This window comes from Grampus griseus, assembly GCF_964374135.1.
Source record: "Grampus griseus genome assembly, chromosome: 11".
Taxonomy (NCBI): domain Eukaryota; kingdom Metazoa; phylum Chordata; class Mammalia; order Artiodactyla; family Delphinidae; genus Grampus; species Grampus griseus.
Window position 1 is genome coordinate 76,690,494 of NC_139005.1, and position 27,794 is coordinate 76,718,287.

Here is a 27,794-nt window from a genome sequence, read left to right on the forward strand (position 1 = left end):
AGATTTTACCACTCACAGCATCAGGAATGCAAAAAAAAAAAAAAATTGTAATGCTAAAACCACAATATCTAAAATAACTGTTCTAATTGTCAACAGATTCTAAATAAACTAGAAAGAGAACGAGGGCTGGAAGAAGCTCAGAAACAACTCTTGCATGTAAAAGTCTTATTTGATGAAAAGAAGAAATGCAAGTGGATGTAAGCACTCTGGGGCCTGGCTTAATCTGGTAAAGTTCTTCAGACGACTTGGGAGCAAAATGGCTGCTTAAGCTACTCTGTGTCGTTAATTTTTTAAGTTTGCACATAGGTTCCACTTTGAGCACTGTCTTTTTTAAGAGAGCAAGGCACATGCACAGCTTTTAGAAAGCATACCAAGCACTGTGCCTGTGTGTGTACTGTGGGAGTGCTTCTGTACATAGAGTTGGAGTGGTTGTTACAAACAGCCTCCTTGTTCACAGAGAATACAGGGCCAGTAGGCAAGGGTCGGTATTGTAACTACAGTCTCCACTTAAGCACAATGATATACGTGGTTTTGTTTGAAAACTACAGCTGTGTAGCACTTGTGACTACACTGCACCTCTGCAGACAAGGGACATTGCCAGTGATCAAAACAAAATGTGAAATGAGTCATCTGGAAACAAGGTAGGGGTGTTAGGGCAACCTTGAGGACTTGCAGCATTGAAACTTTCCCCGGTAGTTCTTGGAAAAGCTGACCGCAGAATTTGGTAGTGTGTACACTTAGCATTTGTGAGTGTGTGTGTGTTTTTAAACCAAAAACTAACAGTGTTGCAACATTTTGAAAGGGCTCGTGTTTTTTCAGTGGTCACCGACTGTACTCCATCAAACTCACCTCCATTTCACTAAGGAACTCTAAAGCAAGGAGAGGGAGTAGGCTTCTTTAAATGCGACAGCATTTTACCCAGACACTTTAAAGTATGTACGTTTTCTTCATTTTATTTTTTTCATATTAAATGTATTTGATAGTGGACAGGTTGGCTATTGTAAAAAAAAAAAAAAAAATCAGTAGCTTCTTTCTGTCTAAACACTTCGATCAGAACTGTCTGTGGAAGAGTAACTCACTCCTCTAATCCTACATCTCTATATTACTATCTCCTTGCTTTAGATTTCTGGTGAACCCTGTGGTTATAAATACTTGTGTGTGATTAAAAAAAAAAAAACATTTTACATTTCATGAAATTGCTGTTCACACTGGAGTATTATATATGAATATATATATTTGAGGCCCATGGCCTGAAAAATATTAGTATACAACTTGGTATCTTAGTCTTACGATGTACTTTTTGAGAGTATTCCTCACAAGAGAAAGAGTTTAAAAAAACCTGTTTTATTCATGCCTTTTTTTAAAAGAATTCCCTATCTATCTAGTTATACTGTAGTCTTTTTATTGCTGATTTTTTATTCCTGAATTTTTGCTGCTCATGACCAACTTTAATACCACTGTGTTTTCCTTCTATTAAACCAGAAGTAAAAAGTGTAATTGGCAACTCTCAAACTTTCCTTGTGGCACCTTTACCCTTGGTGCTCAAAATCCCAGATTGAGGAAAGAAATTTTTTCAAGTAGCAAATAAAACATTGATCACACATTCCTTAAAATCATTTACCAACACTGTATGGGATATCAGGATTTAAATGTGAGTTTGTCTTAAATGAATGCAGTTCTTTTTGCTCCTCACTCTCTGGTAAAGAGTGAGAGGTGACACCTCACAAACTGATCAGAGAAAATAAGCATTTATTGCCCTGATTGATAGGCACCTTCCCAATCCTGTCGCTTTCGACTATTATCTGTCCAATGGACACACCTCAAAAATACTACCAAATAGGTTACTTATAAAGGTGAGAGGTCTGGTCCCCATCTAAGGCTGCTATAGTCTTGATGTGAAGGGGTTCACAATAGTAGGAGAGTTGAGAGCCAAGGGTAGGAGAGTTGCCCAGAAGACTTCCCTTCTTTAGGGTACAGAAATGCTAAGAAATCTCAAAGGATCAGTTACAGCTTTATCTAAGTATTCAGTAAATGCTACATGAGGGTGTCCCTGTCCAGCTCTCTGGCACATGAGTCCTGTGTGGAGACTTACCTTCTTTTCCAGGGACTGTGCTGCTGGGAACTTTGGGCAAGTCACTTACCTCTTTGTGCCTCAATTTCTGTACAATATTTCTAACCTACCTCACTGAGGTGGTGTGAAGATTCACTAATGTATGTAGCGTGTTTGTCAATCCTCCAGTGAAGAGCACTATCTGGACCACATTAGCCAAATGCAGTAAATGGCCAAATTAGATGTGTGCTGAAGACAATCAGTCACTGGGTCTATATTAAACAGCAACCAGAGAAACAAATGGCAAACATTGTCTATTTTCAAGTTTCTTTGCATATTTTTTTGGTGCAAAACCATTTATAAACAACTTTCTTTTTCTAACACTAGTGTCTACAGCAGCATTTAAAAATTAATTCTGTTACCTTTTTCTGTATTAGGGATTTAAAGTCTATTTCTTATTGTATACCTGATTGAAGCCGTTCTTGGAGATGAATGTTTTAAATGTCTATATCCAAAAATAAACATTTTGATGTAAATGTGGACTGTTTTTGTCTTTTTCCTCCTTCAAAATTTCTAGTTATAATAGATTTTAAAATTCTGAGTGGCTCCATGGAAATTAATTATTTTTCGAAAACAAAGTGTCACTGTATATGCTCTGTAAATTAGTAAGTAAATCTAGTTTCTTCTAAATGATGTTAAGGCTGTGCAATTTTACTCCTGGCCTCCACTATCAATTAACTTTGACTTTTGAATGTGAGGACTACTGGATAATGAACATTCCACTTAGTCCGGCAGACTTGAGCTTTGCCTTGTTGACGTGAAGTTAGTTATTCCAGCAGAATGCCTTAAAAATGTTACATAAAAAAGCAAATGGGGGGGCTTCCCTGGTGGCGCAGTGGTTGAGAATCTGCCTGCCAATGCAGGGGACACGGGTTCGAGCCCTGGTCTGGGAAGATCCCACATGCCGCGGAGCAACTAGGCCCGTGAGCCACAACTACTGAGCCTGCGCGTCTGGAGCTTGTGCTCCACAACAAGAGAGGCTGCGACAGTGAGAGGCCCGCACACCGCGATGAGGAGTGGCCCCCGCTCGCCGCAACTAAGAAAGCCCGCGCACAGAAACGAAGACCCAACACAGCAAAAATAAATAAATAAATAAATAAAATTTAAAAAAACCGAAAAGCAAATGGGGACTTACCTGGTGGCACAGTGGTGAAGAATCCACCTGCCAATGCAGGGGACACGGGTTCGAGCCCTGGTCCAGAAAGATCCCACATGCTGCGGAGCAACTAAGCCCGTGCACCACAACTACTGAGGCCCGCGCCCCTAGAGTCCATGCTCCACAACAAGAGAAGCCACCGCAATGAGAAGCCCACGCACTGCAATGAACAGTAGTCCCTGCTCCTGCAACTAGAGAAAGCCCACACGCAGCAACGAAGACCCAATGCAGCCACAGAAATAAAACATTTATAACAGTTTGGTTAGATCCAAAACAGGAGGAGGAAAAGTTAAAAACCAGCAATATTTCTAAAGGGACCCCACTGGGTGCAAGTTTTGCAATGAATGGCCCTTGCTGTATAGAGCCACAGGATTTAATTTGTACTTTGTTATATTTCCTATCAATCCTAACCCAACGAAGCCAAAATTAGTGAGATCTTCTACACTGTATGGTTAAAACAAAATTAAACACAAAACAATGCAGTTAGAAAAATGTTAAGTTCTTTAATAAATTATGTGCACACAGCTTTTAGAAAAGGTAGTGTTTTATAATATATATCTAGATATCTTATTTTTTTACACTAACTTTAAAATTGTCATTTTTCAAGAACTAGAGGTTTATAACTCATATATAGTAAACCAGAAAATGTTCACTGACCCTGTTATTGCCAAGCATCTCAAAGAAGAGGAAGAGGGAATTCAAGATGGGCATGTTTTAGGCAAAATGCCAAAAAATTCAACAAAGTAAGATTAATAAAATAATTTAAAAACTTGATTCCCTAATGAGTTCCTTTTATTCATTTATTTCACATTCTCAAAGGGTTGTCAATAATATTCTAAGTATCTCTGAAGCTGCTTTAGTGCTTCACTTATCATTAGTATAACCCTAAAATCCTGACATTCATTCAATACATCATGTACTGGTACCTTCTCTTGAGGCACATTCAAGTGTTTTGGCAAACAGTAATGAAGTATCTAAATACCACATACGTTAGAACTTCAAGCCTTATTGAGTCACTGATTTCATCCCTTTTGATCTGCCTTTTCTCCAAGAAAATCATTCCCCAGGAAATCCAAGTTCCTCTAGTTGTTTTCTTTGTGTTGTTTCTAGTTCTTCCAGTCTTTTGCGAAGTAGAGAGAGTTCTCTTTGATGCTGCTCCTCCTTAAAAGCACAGAAAGAGGGAAAAAAAAGAAAAGAAAAAGCACACCAAAAAAGACTTAGAAAAACTGGTGGAAAAATAACCGTTAGGCAGTGGCCTCAGTGCCTCTTTTATTCAGGCCTGCAACACCTGGCAAGAAAAGGATGACCATTTTAGCAGTCTAAGAACACCAGCATGGTCTAGACTACCAACTAGTCCTTGCTTCTCTCCTGCCTCTGGCTGTAGCCTTCAGCAAAAAACCAAAGTCTGTTCCTCTCTAGGTGTAAAATTCACCAGGGAGTGAATTAGATAATAGTAATGTAGGGCCCAGCTGTACTTATATGGCAACTTTCTAATGTGATGAGAGTTTAATAGCAGTTTATTATATAAACAAAGCACTTCGTTTGAGATTCAATTCGGTGACTTACAACATTAAAAATCTTCAGTGCTTTCAACATTACAAGATGTCATTGCTTAATAACAGTTCATCTTCTGAAAATCATCCAATCAATTTGATTCCATCAACATCTTAGGGATCTGATAAAGTAGAACCATCTCAGGTTTTGGGATTAGATTTAGGTATGAAATTCAACTCTCACTTAGCTATGACCTTAGTCAAGTCACTTCACCTCTCTGACTCAGCTTCCTCACCTGCAAATTGGGAATACCAATACCTTCCCTCAAAGCATTTTTCATTAGGATTAAATATTGTATGGAAAATACATAGTGCAGTACATTTGCGTAAATGTTGGTAGTAATTAGCATTGTATGAGTGACTACAAACTCAACAGTTATTCAAAGACTTATCAGTTAAGCTTCTTCCTTTCAACTGCCCAACAGGAGACTTTACTCCTAGCACCATCGCTAAAGGATAGGATAGACTCAAATCCACTATGCCTCTCAGCAGACTTTTCTGGTAAAGATTTAGGTTTTTAACTATTTAAAGAGGTAAAAACGTATGGAAATATTTATCTAACTTTCTTTCCTAAAATAAATGCTCATACCTGCATATGAGGAGGAAAGGATAGTTCCATGCCTGGAATCACAGTTGGTGACTGAAAGCTTCCAGGATTGATGGATGCTGTTGAAGGTATGTTAGGACCCAAAATTAAACTTCGAAATTCATTATGTCTTCTCTGTATATCCTTTAGTCTTTTTTGAAGCCTTGTATGTTCTTCAAATGGAACATTTTGTCTTAAAAAGAAAAAGTGTTTCTGTTGTTTAATACAGTTACATTCTATTGAAGAACGGTATGAGTCATAGAACATAATTTTAATTGGAAGAAAAGAATTTCTAAATTATAAGATTTATCTATATATAATATACACATAAAATTTGGTTTATCTAGAAAGATAAACAGAAACATGATATGACATCTTAATTATATGCGTTATTGTTGGCCCTGCAGGCTATCAACTGATTTTAAAGTTTTATTTGCCAATTAATCAAAGATTAAAAATCTTTTGATACTTTTACTTTCATTTCCACTTTACTCCACCAACCCATGAATCCTAAAACTAAAAGGAGACTCCTTAAACCAAAAGGGTGCCTTATTTTACTGCAGGAATCAAATAGAAATAGAGAAAATGCCAGGTTGAATCTTTTTTTTTAAAGGGAATTATTTGTTTGTTTGTTTATTTATGGCTGTGTTGGGTCTTCATTGCTGCATGTGGGCTTTCTCTAGTTGCAGGGAGTGGGAGCTACTCTTTTTTTTGGGGGGGGCTACTCTTTATTGCAGTATGTGGGCTTCTCATTGCAGTGCATTCTCTTGTTGCAGAGCACAGACTCTAGGGCTTCAGTAGTTGTGGCGCACGGGCTCTAGAGTGCAGGCTGAGTAGTTGTGGTACACGGGCTCTAGAGCACAGGCTCAGTAGTTGTGGCGCACGGGCTTAGTTGCTCCACAGCATGTGGGATCTTCCTGGACCAGGGCTCGAACCCGTGTCCCCTGCATTGGCAGGCAGATTCTTAAACACTGCACCACCAGGGAAGCCCTAGGTTGAATCTTACGAATGCCATTTTTGTAGGTGAAATATGGTCAATTTTCACAGATCACCACCTTTTTGGACATAAATTTCCTGACGATCAATCACACCAGTAATCAAATATAGTTTCAAAACCATTCGAAGTTCTAGGCCATCTGTGCTATAGCTGCCCAATCTTGAATTGGTAACACCTCCTCCATAACCATTAATTTTGAAATATTAAGTTGAATTTTGTTTTAGAATGAATTTGGTGGCTTCTTACTTTGGAACAGAGAGTATTATAAAGTTGGCATTTATTCCACAGTCTAGAAACCTCTTGGATGTTCTAAAAAAAACACAACTGTTCACATTTTGGTAATAATTATACCCAAGAAGACCAGTGCACATTATAAAAAACATCACTGCTTGCTATACAGGCAATTCCCGTTACAGAAAAGTCTGATACTGTCTAAATGCTGAAGACAACTACTAATTACCTGAATTTGAAAAGATTTTATTAACTTGAATCACATGGGTCAGACACTGCCACTACCACTATCTTAATATGGTAAATCTCTGCTAAAAAATGCTAATGATGCAGATTATTAGCTGTGCTTGGATGTAAATGAAAAACCAGAAGCTACTGCCCAATATTTTCCATACCAAAAAATAAAAAAACTGAACTTTGATTCAAAGTTGTGGCCACAATTTTAGAACTTGTAATCACTAAACTGTCTCGTCTCAGCAGCAAGGATTCACACCACTCCTGGCTACCAAAGCCAGTGACTGACCTCTCCTGTCAGTCCCAACTGTAATACAAATGCATGTGTTAAAGACCTTTTGGTTTGAAGAAACATTCAATCAGAAAAAAAAAAGCAAAGATAATGAATTAGGAGTCTAATGCATAGTTTTAGAATTCTTTTAAATGTATATTTTAAAAGAAACCCAAGTGCACTATACTCAGAAACAAAGTTGTATAATGTCAAAATAGCCACATGGGGTATGTATACATACAAACACATTACCTATTTAACACCTGATTTTCTGTTTCTAATTCTTCTCTCTTTGCCTCCAAGACTTCTACCTTTTCCTGCATTCTCTTCAACTTGTTTTCATGGAGAGATTTTCTCTAGAAAAAGAGAAACAATTAATATGAGCAAGTATGGTAATACATACTCTCCTATTTGAACAAAGCTATATAGTGAATATTTTACTCACCAAAAAAATTTTACTTAGAGATGAGTATTTTCAGGGAATACTAGGAGCAAAGATTAGTAGATATGATGCTTACTAAAAATTTTAAAGGTAATAAAACACAGATCTACCTCATATCCTCAACGTGACAAACAGAACCATTATAAATGTCAAGCCAGAAAATTGATATCAATAAGGAAATTGTGCAAATAAAAAATCTAGGAAGGGAAGGAGTCAAGTTTTACTAATGAGTTTACCTGTCACCTCATAATCGTGACTGTTCATTTTCCCAGACGATTATCATGGGTTTAAAACAACTATAAATTTAAAATTTAAAAGCATGTTTGCAACTGATAAATTGCTACCAAAGTAGTAAATTAAAGGATCAGACAGATAAGATTGATTATGGATGCATCTCAGTTTGAAAGCATGCCTTTCTAAATATTAAAAAGAAAAAAATTTAAACTTCATAAAGGGAAAATTTTCTAATATGGAAAAATCTATGTATAATGCAAAAGTAGTAAATGAAAAAAGGTAACACTTTTTCAGTTTTATAAACAGGTCGTTTTTATTATTTTTTTTACAGAAAAACACCTATAAATGTTGACCATCACTTAGTAGCTCCAGACCTTTTAGATTTCTGGTTTCTAACTCTTTACCTAAGTATAACAGGCTTACAGAAAAATGCACATAATGTAAATGTAAAGCAAAATGTAAAACCACGAAGCAAATGCTGGTGTTGTTACCTCACAGGTCAAGAGCACTGCCGTACCAAAAGGGCCCCTACCCTTCCCTCCTTTCAATCTCTACCCCCTCTGTCCTCTGAAAAGGTAACCAACTAATTTACTTCCAAAGCTGTAGTTTTGTGTATTTTTGAACTCCATACAAATGGAGTCACAGTGCACATTCTTTTACAGATGGCTTTTTTCTTTCACTCAATACTGCGAGATTTATTCATGTTACTGCTTACGGGTATAGCTCATTCATCGCCTACCCTGGCCCAGGAACCACCCTTCTGTCCTTTATTAGCACAAGGATGTATATATGTACAGGTGACTCAGGACTCTGTCTATTCATTCACCTGCCCACATCAAAGAAATCATACACTATATACACTTCTGTTTCTGGATTTTTTGGTGGTTGTTCAACGTTTTATCCCTATGACTAAGCCATGTTATTGCATGTCACAGTTCCTCTCTACTGTTATGCTGTTATCCATTTTACAAACACACTATATTTTATCCCTTCTCCTACTGATAAGAATTTGAATTGTTTTCTACTTTGAAGCTACTATGAATCAAGTTTTATGAACATTCCTGAATATGCTTTTGGTAGATATATGTCCTCATTTCTCTTTGAGTATATACCCAGGAATGAGTCATACAGTATACATATGTTTTATCTTTAGTAAAAACTGTCAGTTTTCTAAAGTGGTTCTAACTAATTACTAATTACAGGCCCACCAGCAATATACAACAGTTCTAATTGCTCTACATCCTTACCAACACTTGGTGTGGTCGGTCTTTTAAAATTTTAGCTACTCTGGTGGAATAGAATAATATGTCACTGTAGCTTTAATGTGCATTTTCCTGTTAGCTAATGAGGGTGATTACCTTTTCTTATGCATACTGACCATCTGGATTTCCTTTTTTTGTGAAGTGTTGTCTTAGTCTTTTGCCTGTTTAAAAAAAATTTTTTTTGAGTAATCTGTTTCTTATTTGTAGGAGTTCTTTATATATTCAGAATACGAACCCTTTGTCAGATATTTGTGTTGCAGATTGACCTTCTCTCAGTGTGTGGTAACATTTTTTCCCATAAGAGTGTCGTGTTATAAAAAGAAGTCCTTAATTGTAATAAAATCCAAATTATCAACCATATCTTTTACAGTTAGTGCTTTTTATGTCCTGTTTAAAAAAACTTATCCCAAGATCTTAAGATTTTCTCCCCAAGTTTTTTTCTAGCAGCTTTATTTTTTTACTTGTCACATTTGGGTCTGTGGTTCATTTTTATCTAATTAGGTTGGGTTAATGATAACCAATTGACTCCACATCATTAAAGGACTATCCTTTCCCTATTGAAAGGCAGTGGTACTTTGTGGTAAGTCAGGTGTTCATATACTATTCCTGGACTGTATTCTGTTCCATTTGTCTGTCTGTCCTTATGCCGATACCACACTGTTTTAATGACTGTAGCTTAAAGTAAATCTTGATACCTAGTAGTGTTAAGTCCTCCAGCTTTGTTATTTTTCTTCAAGATTGCCTTGGTTGTTCTAGTCCTTTGTACTTTCATATGAATTTTAGAATCTACTTTCCAATTTCCACAAGGAAAACTAATGAAATTTTGATTAGGACTGCATTCAATCTACAGATCAGTTTGGGAAGAACTGACATCTTAATAATATTGAGTCTTTCAAATCAAGCGTGGTATAGTTTCCCTTTATCTAGGTCTTCTTTACTTTTTCTTAGCAATATTTGCCTATCTTTTATTAGATTTGTTCCTAAATATTTTATATTTTTTATGCTAATGGAAATGGTATATATTTTATTTTCTAATTGTGTATGTAAAGAAAGAACTGATCATCACAGAAATGCAAGTCAAAACCACAATGAGATTATCACCTTACAACTGTCAGAATGGCTATTCTCAAAAAGACAAGAAACAACAAGTGTTGGTGAGAATGTGGAGAAAAGGGAACTCTCACGCACTGTCGGTGGGAATGTAAATTTATGCAGCCACTATGGAAAATAACACGAAGGTTCCTCAAAAAATTAAAAATAGAACTACCAGCAATTCCACTTTTGGGTATTTAGTGAAAAAAAAACAAAAACACTAACTTGAAAAGGCATATGCACCCCCCATGTTCATTGCAGCAGTATTTACAACAGCCAAGACATGGAAGCAACCTAAGTATCCATCAATGGATAAATGGATAAAGAAGATGTGATATACACACTGGAATATTATTCAGCCATAAAAGAGAAGAAAATCTTGCCATTTGTGACAACATGGATGGACCTTAAGGGCATTTTGCTAAGTGAAATAAACCAGACTGAGAAAGAAAAAATACCACATAATCTCACTTACATGTGGAATCTTTAAAAAAAAAAATAAAATAAGCTCAAAGATACAGAGAACAGACTGGCAGTTGCCAGAGGCAGGGACTGGGGGCTGGGTGAAATGGGTGAAGGAGGTCAGAAGGTACAAACTTCCAGTTATAAAATAAATAAGTTCTGTGGATGTAAAGTACAGCATGGTGACTATAGTTAATGATACACATTGCAATATTTGAAAGTTACTGAGCGATATCTTAAAAGTTCTCATTACAAGAAAAAAATTCTGTAGCTATATATGGTAATGGATGTTAACTAGACTTATTGTGGTAATCATTTTGCAATATATATATATAAATACCAAATTTTCTCTATGGAAGGTTTTAAATTAAGGAGTCCATTTCCCTAATGGATACAGGACTATTTAGATTTCCTAATTATTCTTGTATTAGTTTTGTTGAGATGTTCAAGGAATTTGTTCATTTCATCAAAATTGCATAATTAACACAGTTCTTATAATAGTCTTTTTGTTTTAATATCTATAAGATGTATAGTGATACCCCTTCTTCATTCATTATAGTGTCCATTTGTGTTTATTCATCTACCTACCTACCTACTTTATGAGGAGTTTGGGGAGAAGCCATTTTATCAATCTTTTCAGATTGATCAGCTCTTGGCAAGTTAAATTTTCTATTGTATAACCTCTGCTTCATTGATTTCTGCTCATGCCTTGCGGAGGCAGATGAAGATGCTGTTAAATCTATACATAGAGTTCATAATTCAGTTATTGTGTTTTTTAGTTCTAAGCCTGCCATTTTAAAAAATGTCTTCTAGTTTACTGATCAATTCTCAAGCATTTATTTCTGAGCATCTACAACACGGTAATTTTAAAGTCTGTATCTGATAACTCCATTACCTGGATCCCCTATGGGGGGTTTCTTTATATTGACTGTTACTTCTCTTGATTTTCAATGTTATTTCCTCATGCAGCTATTTTTAGAATTATTATTATTAATAGAAATTTGTTAAAATTGATAAACCAATACTGATACATTATTATCAACTAAAGTCCAGTTTACATTGTCACTCTTTGTGTTGTTCAGTTCTATGGTTTTGTCAAATGCATACTGTCCTGTACGCACTATTGCGGTATCATACAGAATAGTTTCACTGCCCTAAAAATTCCCTGTGCTCTACCTATTCATCCCTACTTCCTACCCCACAAACTGTCAATCACTGATTTTTTTTCTGTCTCCATAGTTTTGCCTTTTCCAGAATGTCATATATTTGAAATCTTACAGTATATATAGTCTTTTCAGACTGGCTTTTTTCATTTAGCAATATGCATTTAAGGTTCTTCCATGTCTTTGCATGGCTTAATAGCTCATTTCTTTTTGTCACTGGATAATATTCTCTTGTATGGATACAGCAAAGTTTTTTAACCTTCACCTACTGAAGGACATATTGCTTGCTTCCAACTTTTGGCAATAATGAATAAAGCTGATACAAACGTTTGTGTGCAGCTTTTTTGTGTGTGTGAACATACATTTTCAGCTCATCTGAATGAACACCTAGGAGCATGACTGCTGGACTGTATGGCCAGACTACGTTTTAACTCTGTAAGAATCTGCCAAAGTGTCTTCCAAAATGGCTGTACCATTTTACAACCCCACCAGCAATAAATGAAAGTTTCTATTGTTCCATATCCTTACCAGCATTTGGTTCTGTCAGTGTTTTGGATTTTAGCCATTTTAATGGATGTGCAGTAGTATCTCTGTTTATTTTTTATTTAGAGCTAGACACTACATTTTAAAAACTGAGGAAATAACTGAAGCCTACAATGCTAGTTTCCCTTAAAGCAGATTTACATTTGTTTCTTGCAGGCAGCTAGGAACACTAACAACAGGGGTTAATTTAATCTAATTTTAAGGACAGATGATCTGAAGCTGTGCTTCAATACTTGCAAGGGCCAGGCTATTTGCAGTTAGTTCACTCTTAGTCCAAGGGCATACCCCTTCATGGTCTCAACCCACAGCACTAGTAGACTCAGACCTGAGACCCTCTCTCTGGCAGATTCTGAACTCCAATTTTTGGTCCCCAAGCCCTACGAGGTTGTCAAAAGCTTTGCTTCACTTCTCAGCCTCTCAAGCTGTCTCTTCCAGAACTGGCAGCTTCCTCTAAGGGAAAAGCAGCCCCAAATGCTGAGCTCACCTCTCCAGGTTTCCCATCTCTCCAGGATCTTGGCCTCTTAATTCTTCACTGCCCTTCATGGAGATATTTTTAAAAATATTTTGTCTGATTCTTCTAGTTCTCATGTGGAGAGCTGATCCACATATTTCCTAGTCTGTCATTATCAAAAGCATATGCTCCTTTTAGGTATTTTAGTCCAACTAACAGCAGACATTTTAAAGATCGAAATGCTTAATACTTCATTATTATATGATTATATAAACCTGCCATCTTAAAATCTAGTTCTGTTTCTCCATTTGTACTGCTCATTTAAATTGTAGTAAAATACCAATTTTTTCACTATCATCTTCAAATCTTAAGCATGTATATTTATACACACACACACACACAGAGTGCACACTTAACTGGGCCCTATATTAACCATAGTTAATACAAAATACAGGGATTTCTGAAGGGAATTCCAGTCATAAAATACAAAATCTTGAGAAAAGGCTTTTTTAGAAAGGATAAGAAATGAATTAAGAAGAATCTGTAATTCTATAGGAATGTGGATTCCCCTGATGGTTCTCCAGCAGGGAAACTGATGGGTGAAAGCATTGTTTTGAAAAGATTAATATGGTATCAGTGTATAGGATGGACTCTGAAGTTTGCCTCTTAAGAGGCAAATCTGGAGATAAGCTTCCTGAAGACAGGGTTCAGGACAATGTTGCCCCATCCTCATCACTGTAAAAACAACCAGCCATTTACTGAGCACTACTCTTTGCCAGGAACTGAGTTAGAATGCAGCAAAAGAACTGGATAGCTGGTTGACTAGTAGACCCAATGAATGCCTTAGACCCTAACATTATAATCATTTCTTTGCAGCACCCTCATTATCTTGACCCAAGCCAAGCCTCCTTCTTCTTCTTCTAACACACACACACACACACACACACACACACACACACACACACACACACACACACACACACACACACACACACACTCTCTCTCTCTCTGACCGGTCTCACCTTAAATTAACCAGCACTAACTTCAAATGGGCCCCCCTATTGGTACCTGGAAATCCTACTAATTTCCCTAATCCAATCACTCTCCCAAACTCTTACATTCTTTCACAACTTCTTGTCTCTTCTCAAATCTGTTAGACCTCCACTCTTCACAGTCTGAGCTGGTGACCCAGATTCTTTTTTGCATTGAGAAAATAGCAGCCATCAGTACAGAATTTCCACTACATCCATGAATTTATCAGGAACTTACAAGCATATATTTTGTCTTTTTTCCAGGTACAATAGATACATTGTGTTTCTATCCCTTCCCTCTCTGAATTGAATCTAATGCCCTTCTGCCTACTAAAAGATATCATCCCTTCATTTGCCCCCTCTTTCTCCTGCATCATCAATTTTCCCCTTGCTACTGAATCATCCTATAATTTCTCCCTTCTTAAAGGAAGCCTTTGCTCCCACAATGCTAGCTATTACCCCAGTTCTCTGTTCTTCACAACAAAATTCCTTCGACAAACTATACTCCATTTCAATCAGACCTGCATACCTACTACTCCACAGAAACAACTCTTGACAAAGCCACCAACAATTACCATATAGTCAAATGGATTCTTAGTCTTCATCTTACTATTTTATCATCTTACCACTGTGAAATAAAATTCATATTTATGGCAAGACAAGAAAAATTTAAACATAAAAATTCTTCTCTGCGCTTTGGCCTCCCCTCTCCCCTCACTGTGCCTTGTGTATCTGCATTATGCATTGACCATACCTCCCCCATCAGCAGGAATACCTGCTCAACCATAAACAGCAACATTCTCCTAGCATCAGCAAGACAATGCCTTAAAAGAGAACATTCCTTCTAGATTATAAAGGGTCACATGACCCACCACAATGGCACTAAAATCTGGATTTTGTAAACTGTCAATAATAGGTCATTTAATGTACAGCCCTCTGTCTCAAAAAGCTTATATAAACTGTATCTTGGCTTCTAACGGGCGGAACAGTTCTCAGAGCTTTCTGAGATGCTCTTCTTGGGTTTTAACCCTCAAATTTGTCTTGAATAAAATTTTCCAATTCTTTCTTAGGTCGCCTGATTAATTTTTCGTCGACACTATAATGTCATTCGACACAGCTAATCCTTCTTGAAGCATTTTTCTTCATTTGGCATCTAGTACTCTCTTGGTTCTTTTCCTATCATATTGGCCACTCCTTCTCAGTCTCCTCCTTAACTTCCCAACTTCTAAAGTCTGGAATTCCTCAAAACTCAAACCTGTTCTTTTCTGTCTTCCTTCACTTTCCAGGTGACCTTATTTTTTAATCCCATTGCTTTCAATATCACTTACATGCCGGTAAGTCCCAAATCTTTATCTCTAGCCTAGTCCTCTTCCCTGAAGCCCTGATTCATGTATTCACCAGAATGCTTAGTATCTCCACTTGGAAGTCTAATGGGCATCTCAAAGAGTTAATGTGTCCAAAAGAGGCATCTTTATTTTATCCCTAAACCTGTTCCTTCCAAGGTCTTTCCCACGTCAGTAAACAGCAATTCTATTTTAACCACGTGCTCAAGCCCAACATCTTAGGCATCTTTGATTTATCTCTTTAATACCCTGTAACCATTGTTAAGTTCTACCTTTAAAAATATACAGAATCCGACCACAAGTCTGCTACTAGCTCTCTACATCTCTCATCTGAACTACCGAAAAGTGGTCTTCCTGAGTCCTATTTGCCCCTCTACACAACAGCCAGAGATTCTCCTGAAGATATAATTCAGATTACAGCATTTCTCAATTCAAAACTCCAGTGTGTTCCTATCTCATTCAGAATAAAACCCAAAAAAAGCCCCTACATCACCTAGCCTCCTACTACTTCTGTCCATTCCAGTTACCCAGGTCTCCCTCCTTGTATTCCTTCAACATACCAAGCAGACCCCTGCCTCTTTTACTTTCTATTCCCTCTGGAACATTCTTCCCCTACATACAAAATATGGCCTCCCCCTTCTTTCCTCGAGGTCTCTGCTCAAACGTTACTTTATCAGAGGCTTCTCTGATCACCTATATAAATGCCCTCTATCCCCCTTAGTTTTCCTCTTAGCACGCATCTCCACCTGACACTTGTTCCTTTACCCCGTGTCTCCCATCCACTACAACATAAGCTCCTCAGTGCAGCGTCTTTATTTCTGTATCCCTGTGAATAAAACAGTACCTGGTATAATACACAGTAGGTTCTCAATAAATCTGTTGAGTAAACTGCCTAAACGAATATAGAGAAACCTCATAGTGAAGAGAGTCTGAGCTAGGATGTTGCAATAAGAATAAAAAGAAATGAGGTGGGGAAAATGTGAGATACATTATAAAGGAAGAATTCACAGGCTCTAGTGACTATACTGGGTAGAACAGTGTCTCCGAAATATTTATGTTTACTCAGAATGTGACTATGATATAAGAAGAAATATATCTGGTCTTTGCCCTGGGCTTCTGGCACAGAGCTCCTAAAACACATGGAATTTCCTGAGTCATAGGAGCATCTTTTGCTATTCATAACCAGCCCTTTTCAATCATACCTGAGTTAATACTAATGAGTTAACTTAGGGTGGGACCCCTAGGTAATCTCAAAATAGAGCCAGTCACTAGAAAGACCAAGTAGTAAGAAGGTAGGAACCTGCAGCACTATTCCCACCTCCCACTCTCCACCCTCCACTTCTGGGAGTGGCGGTACTGGAGATTGATATCTGTTAAAAACTCTTGAACAAGGATACCTGGAAAGCTTCCAGGATAGTGAATACATTGATTTGCTAGAAGGGGGCACTCCCAGAGAGGGCACCCCTCCCCCTCCATACCTCGCCCTATACATCTCTTCTATTTGGCTGTCCCTGAGTTGTATCCTTTCTAATAAACCAGTAAATACAAGTAAAATGTTTTCCTGAGTTCTATGAACCTGGGTGGGGGGTGTTATGGGTACCCCAATTTATAGTCATTGGTCAGCAGTGCAGATGGCTAAGGACCTGACACCTGACATGGGGTTAGTCTTGAGGCTGAACCCTTTAATTTGTGGAATCTGATGTAGTGTCAGAATTTAATTGAATTATTGGCACCCAGCTGGTGTCCAGAGAATTAGATAATTGGTTCTTGGTGTTGGAAAACACTCCAGAGTGGCCTTATCTGAAAAAAGGGTAAAGTTAAGATGAGGTTATACTGGATTAGGGTGGGCCCTAAATCCAATATTGACTTGTGCCCTTAGGAAAAGGGAAAAATCTGGATACAGAGACAGACACACACCATGTGAAGAGAGAGGCACAGATTGAAGTGATGTGTCTGCAAGCCAAGGAACACCAAGGATTGCTAGCAACCACCACAAGCTAGGAGAGAGGCATGGAACAGATCCTTCCCCAGAGCCTTTGGAGGGAGCATGGCCCTATCAGCAACTTGATTTTGGACTTCTAACTTCCAGAACTGTGAGATTATAAATTTCTGTTGTTTTAAGCCACACAGTTTGTAGTAATTTGTTATAGCAGACCTAGGAAACGAATACAGTGACTGATTATATTTGGGGAAAGGGAGCCCTTAGGATGAATCAAAGGTTTGAAGACAAAGTAACTGGAAGAATGATATTCTACTGAAAGAAATGAAAGTCCACAGGACAAAGTGGCTGTAAGGAATGATTGGAATTTTGATTTTATCAGTCCAATACAATCACAGGTCTATCAAATGGATGCCTTAGTGTTACACACATTACAACACAAAAGAGTTAAAGAAAAATCAAAAGAATACTGATGTAAGAATCAAAGCTGAAATTTTCCTTTTATCACCTTCTAGCCAAATTCAATGAACTCTCTTCAATAATCACGACCATTTACCTTTGATTCCTTTCTCTTCCTGTGGCTTCTGTAACACCATACTATAGCTTCTACTTCTATGACCATTCCTCTACTAAATCCAGCTCCTCTTCCCAAGTCAACTTAGTTCTTAGTCCTTTCATTCTTCAACAGTTCCCAAAATCTCAAGTGTCTAATTATACATCCCTGAGCTGAATTACTGATCTCCACACTTTACATTCCATTATTTCTGTTAACCTACATGATATCTTCACTTAACAGTCTAGGACAGGACTTCCCTAGTGCTCCAGTGGTTAGGACTCTGCGCTTCCACTGCAGGGGGCACGGGTTTGATCCCTGGTCAGGGAAGTTCCACATGCTGCACAGTGCAGCCAAAAAAAAAAAAAAAAAGTCTATGACATGTCTATATGGATGCACTACCATCAGTTCATACCTGACGTGTGTTTAGTCAAATGTATCTTCTCTTTCTACTCAACTGACACATGGTCTTTATTCCATCATGACAACTCCTCTGTATCCTCTCATAGCTAAAATACTTCGTATTTTTCTCTTTCTTCTTATTTAGCACTATATTCTGTTCATTTTTTCCTTTGGAATACTTCTAGGAGTCATCCTTCACCTTCATTCTATATTGCAAGCCCAAATTCCAGACGTCTTACCTCATTTTAAGATTATTATAAATAGCTTCCTGACTAGTCTCCCTGTCTTAAGGCTTTCTTCTCTCTAGCACAGTAGTTCTCAAACTTTAGTGTCCACACAGATCACATGGAAATGACTAATAGATTCTTTAGGTACTGCATGCTATTTTATTTCTCCAATTAGATTATATGGTCATCAAGGGCAGGAATTAATCATGGCTTCTATTTTCCCCTCGGTGTATAAAATAATGCCAGGCCACACAGCATATTCAATAGATATTTTATAACTTCAAGACTATGGTTCATTTCTTTCTCAAAACCGTTCATAACATCTAACCAAGAATTATTTTAGAGATATACCTTAGAATAAAAATAACAAGTTCTCATTTCAAGCGCCTCAAAAGGAAAAGCACAACTCATCGTCCTCATACCAAGAGATCTCTCTTCATACTCACATTTCAACAGTGTGTGGGGAACAACATACAGAGAAGTCATCAATTACAGAAGGGCATTCCAACTCAAGATACCCGGTCCAACTTTTCCAAACAAATCAACACAGCAAAATATCATTGAACAAAGACTCTACCTAAAAACACTTACCAGAAATGACATAATCTCTGTGCTTAGGAGGTTGGAGCTGTAAATGAAGCCATCTTACCTAGCCTGGGGAAAAAAAAATAAAGCTGCTACTCCCCAGTTGTAAGAACCTCTCACAGGAAAGTAACTCTAAAGGACTATGATTTCCGCCCTAGAGTTAATATTTCGTGACTTAATTGAAGCCTTACTACACAAGAAAGTTATGATCTTTGCCATCTAAGAAACTTAAAAGTCTGTTGCAATTTTACGAATCATATTTATATAATCTTATAGCCAACATTTTCATACAGAAGCACTATATTTAACTTGAATGGGAAAAGGGTGTGAGTTTAAAAAATTAATTTTATAGTGATCATTCTGCCACAGGAAATAAGACTCATGTGGATTATGGTTATAATGAAGAGAAAAGCAGTAAAGTATCTCGAATCAAAGAAAGGGGGCAATTAAAAGAGTTAACAGTGCAGAAAAAGCACAGGATTAAGAATAGAAAAATGTAGACTTTAGTCACAGCGTTCCTAACTAGTCAATGATCTTGGCTCCCTACCACTTCAGTTTCCAAATCTGTAAAAACTATCTGAATGCTAAGATCCCCCAGCCCTAAAATTATACATACTTATATACTTTTTACAGTATTTCTATGTCACATGTACTATCTGCTTTTCCACTTTAATTGAGGTAAAGTTGTAAGCCTACAGGGCAGTGCTCCACATAATGGGACAGCTCTGGGTCATAATTTTTACTGAATTGAGTTTAACAATTTCCTGCAACTTAAAACCATTATCCACAGGTCACATTTTTAAAAGTAAAACAGGTGTTTACTATATTCACCCCCATAATTTGGCAGTTATTTCAGTAGGAAAAACATTCATCCTAGGTCAATACTGATGAAAGGTTACTTCGCACGTTTCTTAAAATATCACCTCCTGGGCTTCCCTGGTGGTGCAGTGGTTGAGAGTCTGCCTGCCAATGCAGGGGACATGGGTTTGAGCCCTGGTCTGGGAAGATCCCACATGCCGCGGAGCAACAAAGCCCGTGAGCCAAAACTACTGAGCCTGCGCGTCTGGAGCCTGTGCTCCGCAACAAGAGAGGCCGCGACAGTGAGAGGCCCGCGCACCGCGATGAAGAGTGCCCCCCGCTCGCCGCAACTAGAGAAAGCCCGCGCACAGAAATGAAGACCCAACACAGCCAAAAATAAATAAATAAAATTAAAAAAAAAAAAATCACCTCCTTCCCTTTCTGGTATACCTATGATTAGTTGATAACCTCTCTCACCACTGGATGTCACTTTTGCTCCAAAAGAAGTCAACCCAACCTAGCCTCAATAATTAGAATCTGATCTCTAAGACACTTATCTCTAAAACCCCAACAAAAAAGTTTTTTCTGTGAAAGATAAAATCAGCTCTTACAATTTCTTATGATTTCTAGCTAATCTGGCATCAGATGCTTTTAGGCTTCAAACAGTACAAGGAAGCATAAGTAGGATTTCGGAGATCATTCCAAGCCATGAAATAACTTCACTAAAATCCCATCAATACCCATACGCTGCTCAGTACTTATATGGAAAGAAAGAGAGAGAAGTGATACAGGGGGAAAAAACAACGAAACAACAACATAAGTATTTATATTTGAGTATAAAACGCTGGGATCCTATATCGTTAAGTGCTATTTTCTAATCTCAATGTTATACTACTTTTAGCATAATGGAAAGAGAAAAGCAGCATTCATAAAGCAAGAAAGTGGGGAAGTAATGACTTTAAGACTTCTCATGTCGTCACTCCAACTATCAGGATGAATTTGGCAGTTATATCTAATAATGTAAACAGGTAACTAAAAACTGTGTCCTTGATTTCCAAATTCAGAATATGTAAATGATATACAGTTCTCTTCTCTTATGCAAATATGAACAGCTAACCTTACCAATAAACATACAGACATTAAGACACCGGTGTGCCTATGTCTAGAGTACAAATTCCTCTCATTTCAGACCTCCTCACTTCCCCACAACCAACGCCACTACTAAAGGAACTTATAAAATGGAGACATATCCAAATCATTTGTGGGATTTTTTTTTTAAATACTTCCTTTCCCTTCCCCCAACACACATGCGCCAATCTTACTAAAAATAACTGCTGAATCGCTGCCATGGAGAGCCATGGTTACTGATGGGGCTATGCTACATTCCTTGGGTTTGTTGAGTAGAAAAAAAGTTGTAAACCACTGACTTAGATGAATCATCTGGTTACATTAGTTCCATGATGCCCTGGATACGTCCAAGAAAAGAAAGTTTTTAGGTTCTGGAGAAAATATGCCTGCAAAGATGAAACTTTAAAAAGATCATGGCTGTGGGAACTATCATGGCTGTTTCAGAAGCCAGGGGAGTCCTAGTTCCTTCTCTGGGGCAATGAGATACTTGCTTCTATATTCCTGAGTTGGAAACAAAAAAGTTTTTGTTAAAAAACAAAAACAATGTTAAAGTAAAACAAAACAAATGTTAAAAGTATTAGTTAAGCACAGTTGAAACAGGCCTAATCACCCTGTAATTTAAGTGCGAATGAGTTAAATGACACTTGTATGGGCTGGTCTAGAAACTTTATCAATGAAAACCACTGTCTCTGTGGAAAAATGCATACTCTGAAAAACTGACTTGTACACAACATTTAGAAATAAACCTGTTGAGCAGTTTGCATTTTCCCAATTTATCTTTACAATGTGACAGCAAAATGTCATGTTTAAATATCAAACTGAACATACCCGTAAAGTCTCAGTTTTAATTATACATCTTATTCTCCTAAAATAGTTATGCTTTTACTCTATAGAAATCACTTTAATGAGAACCACTTGCCTTTTTTTGGGCAATTGCAGCTCGCTGCAATTTCTCCTTAGCTTGATTATACTTTTCTTCTCTGTCAGTGATACGTTCATGAAGCCTATGCTTTTCTTCCAACCACTGTACTTGCTTCTCTTCCAATGCCCTGTCAGAAGAACGTACGCAAAACATGAGATGTTAACTCTTAGAAGAGATATTACCGCAAGTATAATCAAACTCACTACCTACTTCACCCACAGCCTTCATAATCCAACACAGGCATTCTTGCATGGCCACGTATCTGCTATCACCACCATTACTGAGTATTTCCTATGAGCCAGCCACTGGGCTTAGAACAGTACGTGTACTACATCATTTATTCTTCACAGTACCCCCTGAGTTAGGTACGTCTATCATTTCCATTTTATAGCTGAGGAAACTGAGGCTTAGAGCTGTTAACTAACTTGCTTAAAGACTTATACCTAGTTAACGGGGGGACAGGACAAACAACTGATAATCAGCTTTAAACCATGATACCACCAAGCTATTAAAAACTGGGCCTAATAAAGATGGTTTAAAATCAACCTTGGTATCAAGTCTTAATGTGGTATGTTTCCTGGCTAGAGTAAAATTCATATAAATGGTATTTTATAGTAACATCGTAACAACTTACATCTTTAAAGCTCTTCTGTATACTTTATGATTTTTAGTATCATCACTACAGGCAGTACAAATGAGATATACAAACCCTGAGGAGTCAGACTGCATGACTAAGGTCAAACAGATTTTAAGTATCTTAGCTGGGATCAAAATCACATTCTATTGACCCCAAGTCCAGCTATTTTCTGCTATATAATCCTATGAATAACATTCAGAAACCAATAAGTTAGTTACATTTGCTAGCTATACTATGATTGGAATTCTTAAGCACATTTCAAATCACTTGAGGATCCCAAGATACAAATTCCTATTATTTGCAAAATATAAGCAAAATAATTTGGACCCTGTGGAACATCACAACACATTATGGACAGTTATCTTGCTTACTTCCTTTTCTTGAAATTCAACCACATATATGAGTCCATGGACAAGCCTTAAAATATTAAATAATAGAAAAATAAGGAAAAGGTTTTATGTGGCAAGGTAGCCTTCAGAAGAAAAACTGTGAAAATAATGTTTCATAGATTCAAAAACTTATAATAATGACATGTTATAATAACAAAGCAAATACAAAATAGTAGTTTCCTACCATATATAAACAACATTTTCCAGGGAATATAAGATCTTGGTCACCAAATTCATCTCCCTACCAGTTTACTAGACTGTCTACTACTAAGAGATTTCAAAATCAAAAAATATAAACAAGTAAATGAACTTTTCAAAGGGAAAATCCAAAAGATTATAACTGTAATTCTAAGAGGTAAGCTATACACATCAAAAATTTTGTTTCTGTTCTCTGGCATTCAGAAGAATTTAGATATTTGAAGTAAGAAATGTATTGATTTACTCAATGAATACAGAAGTGTTTCTTTGAAGGTTTTCCTAATACTGTGGGGTCAGGCAGAATTTTAAAAGGTTTTCTTCCCTAGATGTCTATTTTCTTTTCTTTTTTTTTTTTTTAAATCAATTCAAGAGTCCATAAAGCTCATCTCTAGAAACAGAAAATACATTACCTAAGACCACTGTACACTGTCAATGCGGTATTTGTAACTAGTTCCCAAAATACAGTCAACACTGGAATCATCATTAAAAGAACTATATATAATATAGCAGAAAGAAGAAACAGTTTGTACATAAAAAAAAAGAGCAAACTCTACTTTTCAACTTCTAGTTGTGCTTTTTCAGCTTGGCTTCTTAAATTTCGGCATTCCTGTTTTAACCTCTCCACCATTTCCTTCAGTGTTTGGTTTGAATTCAGCAACTCATTCTCTGACTGTGCAAGTGAGGTCACTTGGATCTGCAAACTACTGATTTGCTTAAAAGAGAAGAAAGAAGAGAAATATAAGGCCACTAAACAAATGCAATAGAATATGAGAGACACAGAGGACACTAAGCATCTTCCCTCACATATGCCACACCCAACTGATGTGCCCTTCAGGACACCCTGAAATGAAATTATAAAAAGCACCAGCATTAGAGAAATGCAAATCAAAACTACAAGGCGATATCATCTCACACCGGTCAGAATGGCCATCATCAAAAAATCTACAAACAACAAATGCTGGAGAGGGGGTGGAGAAAAGGGAACCCTCTTGCACTGTTGATGGGAATGTAAATTGATACAGCCACTATGGAGAACAGTATGGAGGTTCCTTAAAAAACTAAAAATAGAACTACCATACAGTCCAGCAATCCCACTACTGGGCATATACCCTGAGAAAACCATAATTCAAAAAGAGTCATGTACCACAATGTTCACTGCAGCTCTATTTACAAAAGCCAGGACATGGAAGCAACCTACGTGTCCATCGACAGACGAATGGATAAAGAAGATGTGGCACATATATACAATGGAATACTACTCAGACATAAAAAGAAAGGAAACTGAGTTATTTGTAGTGAGGTGGATGGACCTAGAGTCTGTCATACAGAGTGAAGTCAGAAAGAGAAAAACAAATACCATATGCTAACACATATATATGGAATCTAAAAAAAAAAAAAAAAAGGTCATGAAGCACCTAGGGGCAAGACGGGAATAAAGATGCAGACCTACTAGAGAATGGACTTGAGGACACGGGGAGGGGGAAGGGTAAGCTGGGACGAAGTGAGAGAGTGGCATGGACATATATACACTACCAAATGTGAAATAGATAGCTAGTGGGAAGCAGGCGCATAGCACAGGGAGATCAGCTTGGTGCTCTGTGACCAGCTACAGGGTGGGATAGGGAGGGAGGGAGATGCAAGAGGGAGGAGATATGGGGACATATGTATATGTATAACTGATTCATTTTGTTATAAAGCAGAAACTAACACACTATTGTAAAGCAATTATACCCCAATAAAAACGTTAAAAAAAAAAAAAAAGGCAGCAGCATTAGGATCGTATCTTAATATAACCAGAGACCATCAAGAACCCTATTCCTCAATCTGCCACTGAGTCCTCTCTCTTCTTCCCCAAATAAGCAGGCCAGAAGAGGTACTAGAAATGGGGAGAAGTGTCATTAGAAGGAGAGCAGGGAGGTGAGCAAAGAGAATCCAAATATTAGTCTCCTAGCCTCCGAGGAAAGAACAGATTTTAAAAGGTAAGCTGGGAAAGCTGCTAAGAAAATCCATTCTCCCACTCCCACAACATTGTGATTAGCAACCCTTCCAAAGGTTCTGCTCTCTGAATAGTCAGGAATCATAAATGCAGGTAGGATCATTCTCACATTGTTTTTGAGTAGTTTTTAAGCATTTTATAGAGTGTTGGGCAGAAGAAAGATGCTCTGAGAAACCTAATGAATGGTAGGGATTCCTTGGCCTCTAGAACCATTTATCAAACTCTGAAATGTCAGGCTTCTTCATCCCAGTTTAGCTTTATCTGGGAGTACTTTTTCTCATGAAAAGTAGCTAATTATCTAGTTACAGATTAACAGGCTAGGAGATTCACATTGCTCTTAAGTCTTATCCAAATAATTCATTTGGGACATATTTACACCTAATTCTTGCACAAGCCATTTTACCAATTAATAAACAAGTATTCATTTTTCTTTCACTTTCTTCTACCTCTCTAAGCCATTCTCTTGAGAGAAGTTTGGAGGCAGAGAGTCAAGTGACTTCAGATCAAAAGAATCCATTACAAGACTCAAGAGCCAAAAGAAACCAGATTCTTTACGCAATAAATGGGAAATAATTCCATTACTTCCTGATGGTAGCAAAGCCACATACAGAACTGTATAGGTCCAAAGAGCAACTGTCAGAAGAATAAAGTAAAAAGGTATGTCTCAGATTTCCATTTTAGAATGAATTTCTCCATGAAGAACTATTCAGTCCTTTTAACTGCAGCAGTAAATATAAAACTTGTATTACAGCTGGTTGAACAAGCAACTTTCAAAGAGCTTAATACTTCTCCATATCTACAGGATGACAGAAAGCCCAATGTCAATGAAACTAGATAACTCCTCTCAGACTATCACACATTATGCCCTCCTACTTGGAACTTAGAAACCATAACTATACATGCAAAGCAATGCCAGCTAGCATGCAAGCATAAATCCTAAAAATGGAATTTTCACTCCTCATAATGTTTTGCCCATATAAATCTTTCCCAAACCCAAACAACTTTAATTAAAATATGAATTTCCTTCCATAAATACAACTCTTAGATTTCATAGGGATATAATAAAAAATAGCTCATGGAATAAGAAAATGCAAAGTTACAAGTCAATCACACAAGTAATTCAAAATACTGCCCTTTAAACTATAATTTAAAAAAAATTCATCATGAGCCGCAGCATATAAATATCTTAAGAAAAACAAAAGAAGCTTACTAAACAAGAGCTTAAAGAGGTCTAAACACTTTACATATCAACTTCATCAATTCATTATCAATTGGAGTGATATTTTCAGAATATTTATATATACAATTCCAATAAAGATTCAAAAACAGATTTAAAGAAGCACTTAAAAAAGTAAAAGCAAAATGTTTGCTAAAATAATACCTGTTTCAGGTCAGAATTTTCATTTTTTTCTTTCTCTGCATTTTCAATATTCACGATTTGTTGTTGAAGTTTTAACCTAAAAATCACAACCCAACAAAAGACATTACTAAAAATCCAGAGTTCATATATTTCACTGAATTAGACAATCATATTATTGAGTGCCCATATTGACACAAGGCGCTGTGCTATATAAAGTGGTAGATTCAAAGACAAAGATTTTGACTTCAGGCAACTAAGCTGTGTCCACATATAATTAAAATGTAACAAATTTCTGCTTTTGCTATGGAAAAATCTACAAACTATGGGCATAGAGAAGATGAGAAATCAAGTCTATCTAGAAGGATGAGAGACTACTACATGGAGACAAAACTCTGGTGGGTAGGATCTTGATAAACACAGGGAACAGCCTGAAAAAATGGCTTTGGTGGAGGAGTGCCTAGTGGGTCAGTAAGGCAGGAGAAAGGAGTCCAGTTTAGGAGAAGCTATCTTATAGCCATGCAGTATTTCACAATTTACAAAATGCTTTCAGATATACTGCTACTTCACCTTCACTCTACTGGGTTATAGAGCTCCTAAATGTATCCTAAATGCCTACCATGATGTCTATAGTATAACAGGCATTTAATTAAGGTTGGCCAATTGTAGTAATTTCTCATAACAGTTGTATGGAAGTAAGCAGAGTCACCTTTATAATTCCAGATAATACAGAAAAAGAGGTTGAGGCTTAGCAAAGTTAGGCCCAAATCACACAGCTACCAAGTAGCCAAATCAAGATGAGACCCAGGTCTTCTCACACCCAAGTAAGTATCTCTGTCTCCCACTTCATTATGCCGTAATTATACTGATTTTAAATTCAGAATTTAAAAGAAAACTATCTAGTACAGACACCATACTGTATTCTATAAAATATGAGTTTTCATCCCTGAGATGAATGCACACTTACACAATTTGTGTCCTTTTCAAAAGGAATGATACATTCTCAGCCAAAACCTTAAAACACAGTGTATCCCTGGTGACCAAGGGACTAACTAACCTCATGAGAAAGACTGTACACTTAATTAGCTCTGACAGGATAAGCCCTCAAACTTCCCTTTTAAAAATCCTTCATTTACCTCAAATATAATTTGCTTGGCACGTACTAGATATAGTTTAGCATTATTAGCATGCCTTTTCAACCCAATTAGAAATGCTTCTTGGGAAGACAATATTCTCAAAGGCCTAGGGCTGTGCTTTAAACACTAATACCCTGAGAAAACCATAATTCAAAAAGAGACATGCACCACAATGTTCACTGCAGCACTATTTATAATAGCCAGGACATGGAACCAACCTAAATGACCACTGACAGATGAACGGATAAAGAAGACGTGGCACATATACAAAATGGAATATTACTCAGCCATAAAAAGAAACAAAATTGAGTTATTTGTAGTGAGGTGGATGGACCTAGAGTCTGTCACACAGAGTGAAGTCAGAAA

General features: G+C 37.1%; 2 protein-coding genes across 2 annotated transcripts in view; one reads left to right on the top strand and one right to left on the bottom strand.

Annotated features, from left to right (window-relative positions):
- PLXNC1 (plexin C1) overlaps positions 1 to 201 on the top strand; it is a gene marked incomplete at its 3' end in the record, with an annotated part of 139,682 nt that extends 139,481 nt beyond the window's left edge. Inside the window, exon 31 of the mRNA XM_082667025.1 lies at positions 97 to 201. Within this exon, the coding sequence (XP_082523151.1) occupies positions 97 to 201 (105 nt within the window). The remainder of the gene's footprint in view (positions 1 to 96) is intronic.
- Positions 202 to 3,814: 3,613 nt separating this feature from the next.
- The window catches only part of CEP83 (centrosomal protein 83), a 68,924-nt gene continuing 44,944 nt past the window's right edge, over positions 3,815 to 27,794 (bottom strand). The window contains exons 11-16 of the mRNA XM_082666672.1: positions 26,317 to 26,392; positions 23,494 to 23,651; positions 21,713 to 21,842; positions 7,391 to 7,494; positions 5,409 to 5,598; positions 3,815 to 4,427 (exon numbers count right to left, since the gene is read on the bottom strand). Of these exons, the coding sequence (XP_082522798.1) occupies positions 4,323 to 4,427; positions 5,409 to 5,598; positions 7,391 to 7,494; positions 21,713 to 21,842; positions 23,494 to 23,651; positions 26,317 to 26,392 (763 nt within the window). The 3' untranslated portion in view covers positions 3,815 to 4,322. The remainder of the gene's footprint in view (positions 4,428 to 5,408; positions 5,599 to 7,390; positions 7,495 to 21,712; positions 21,843 to 23,493; positions 23,652 to 26,316; positions 26,393 to 27,794) is intronic.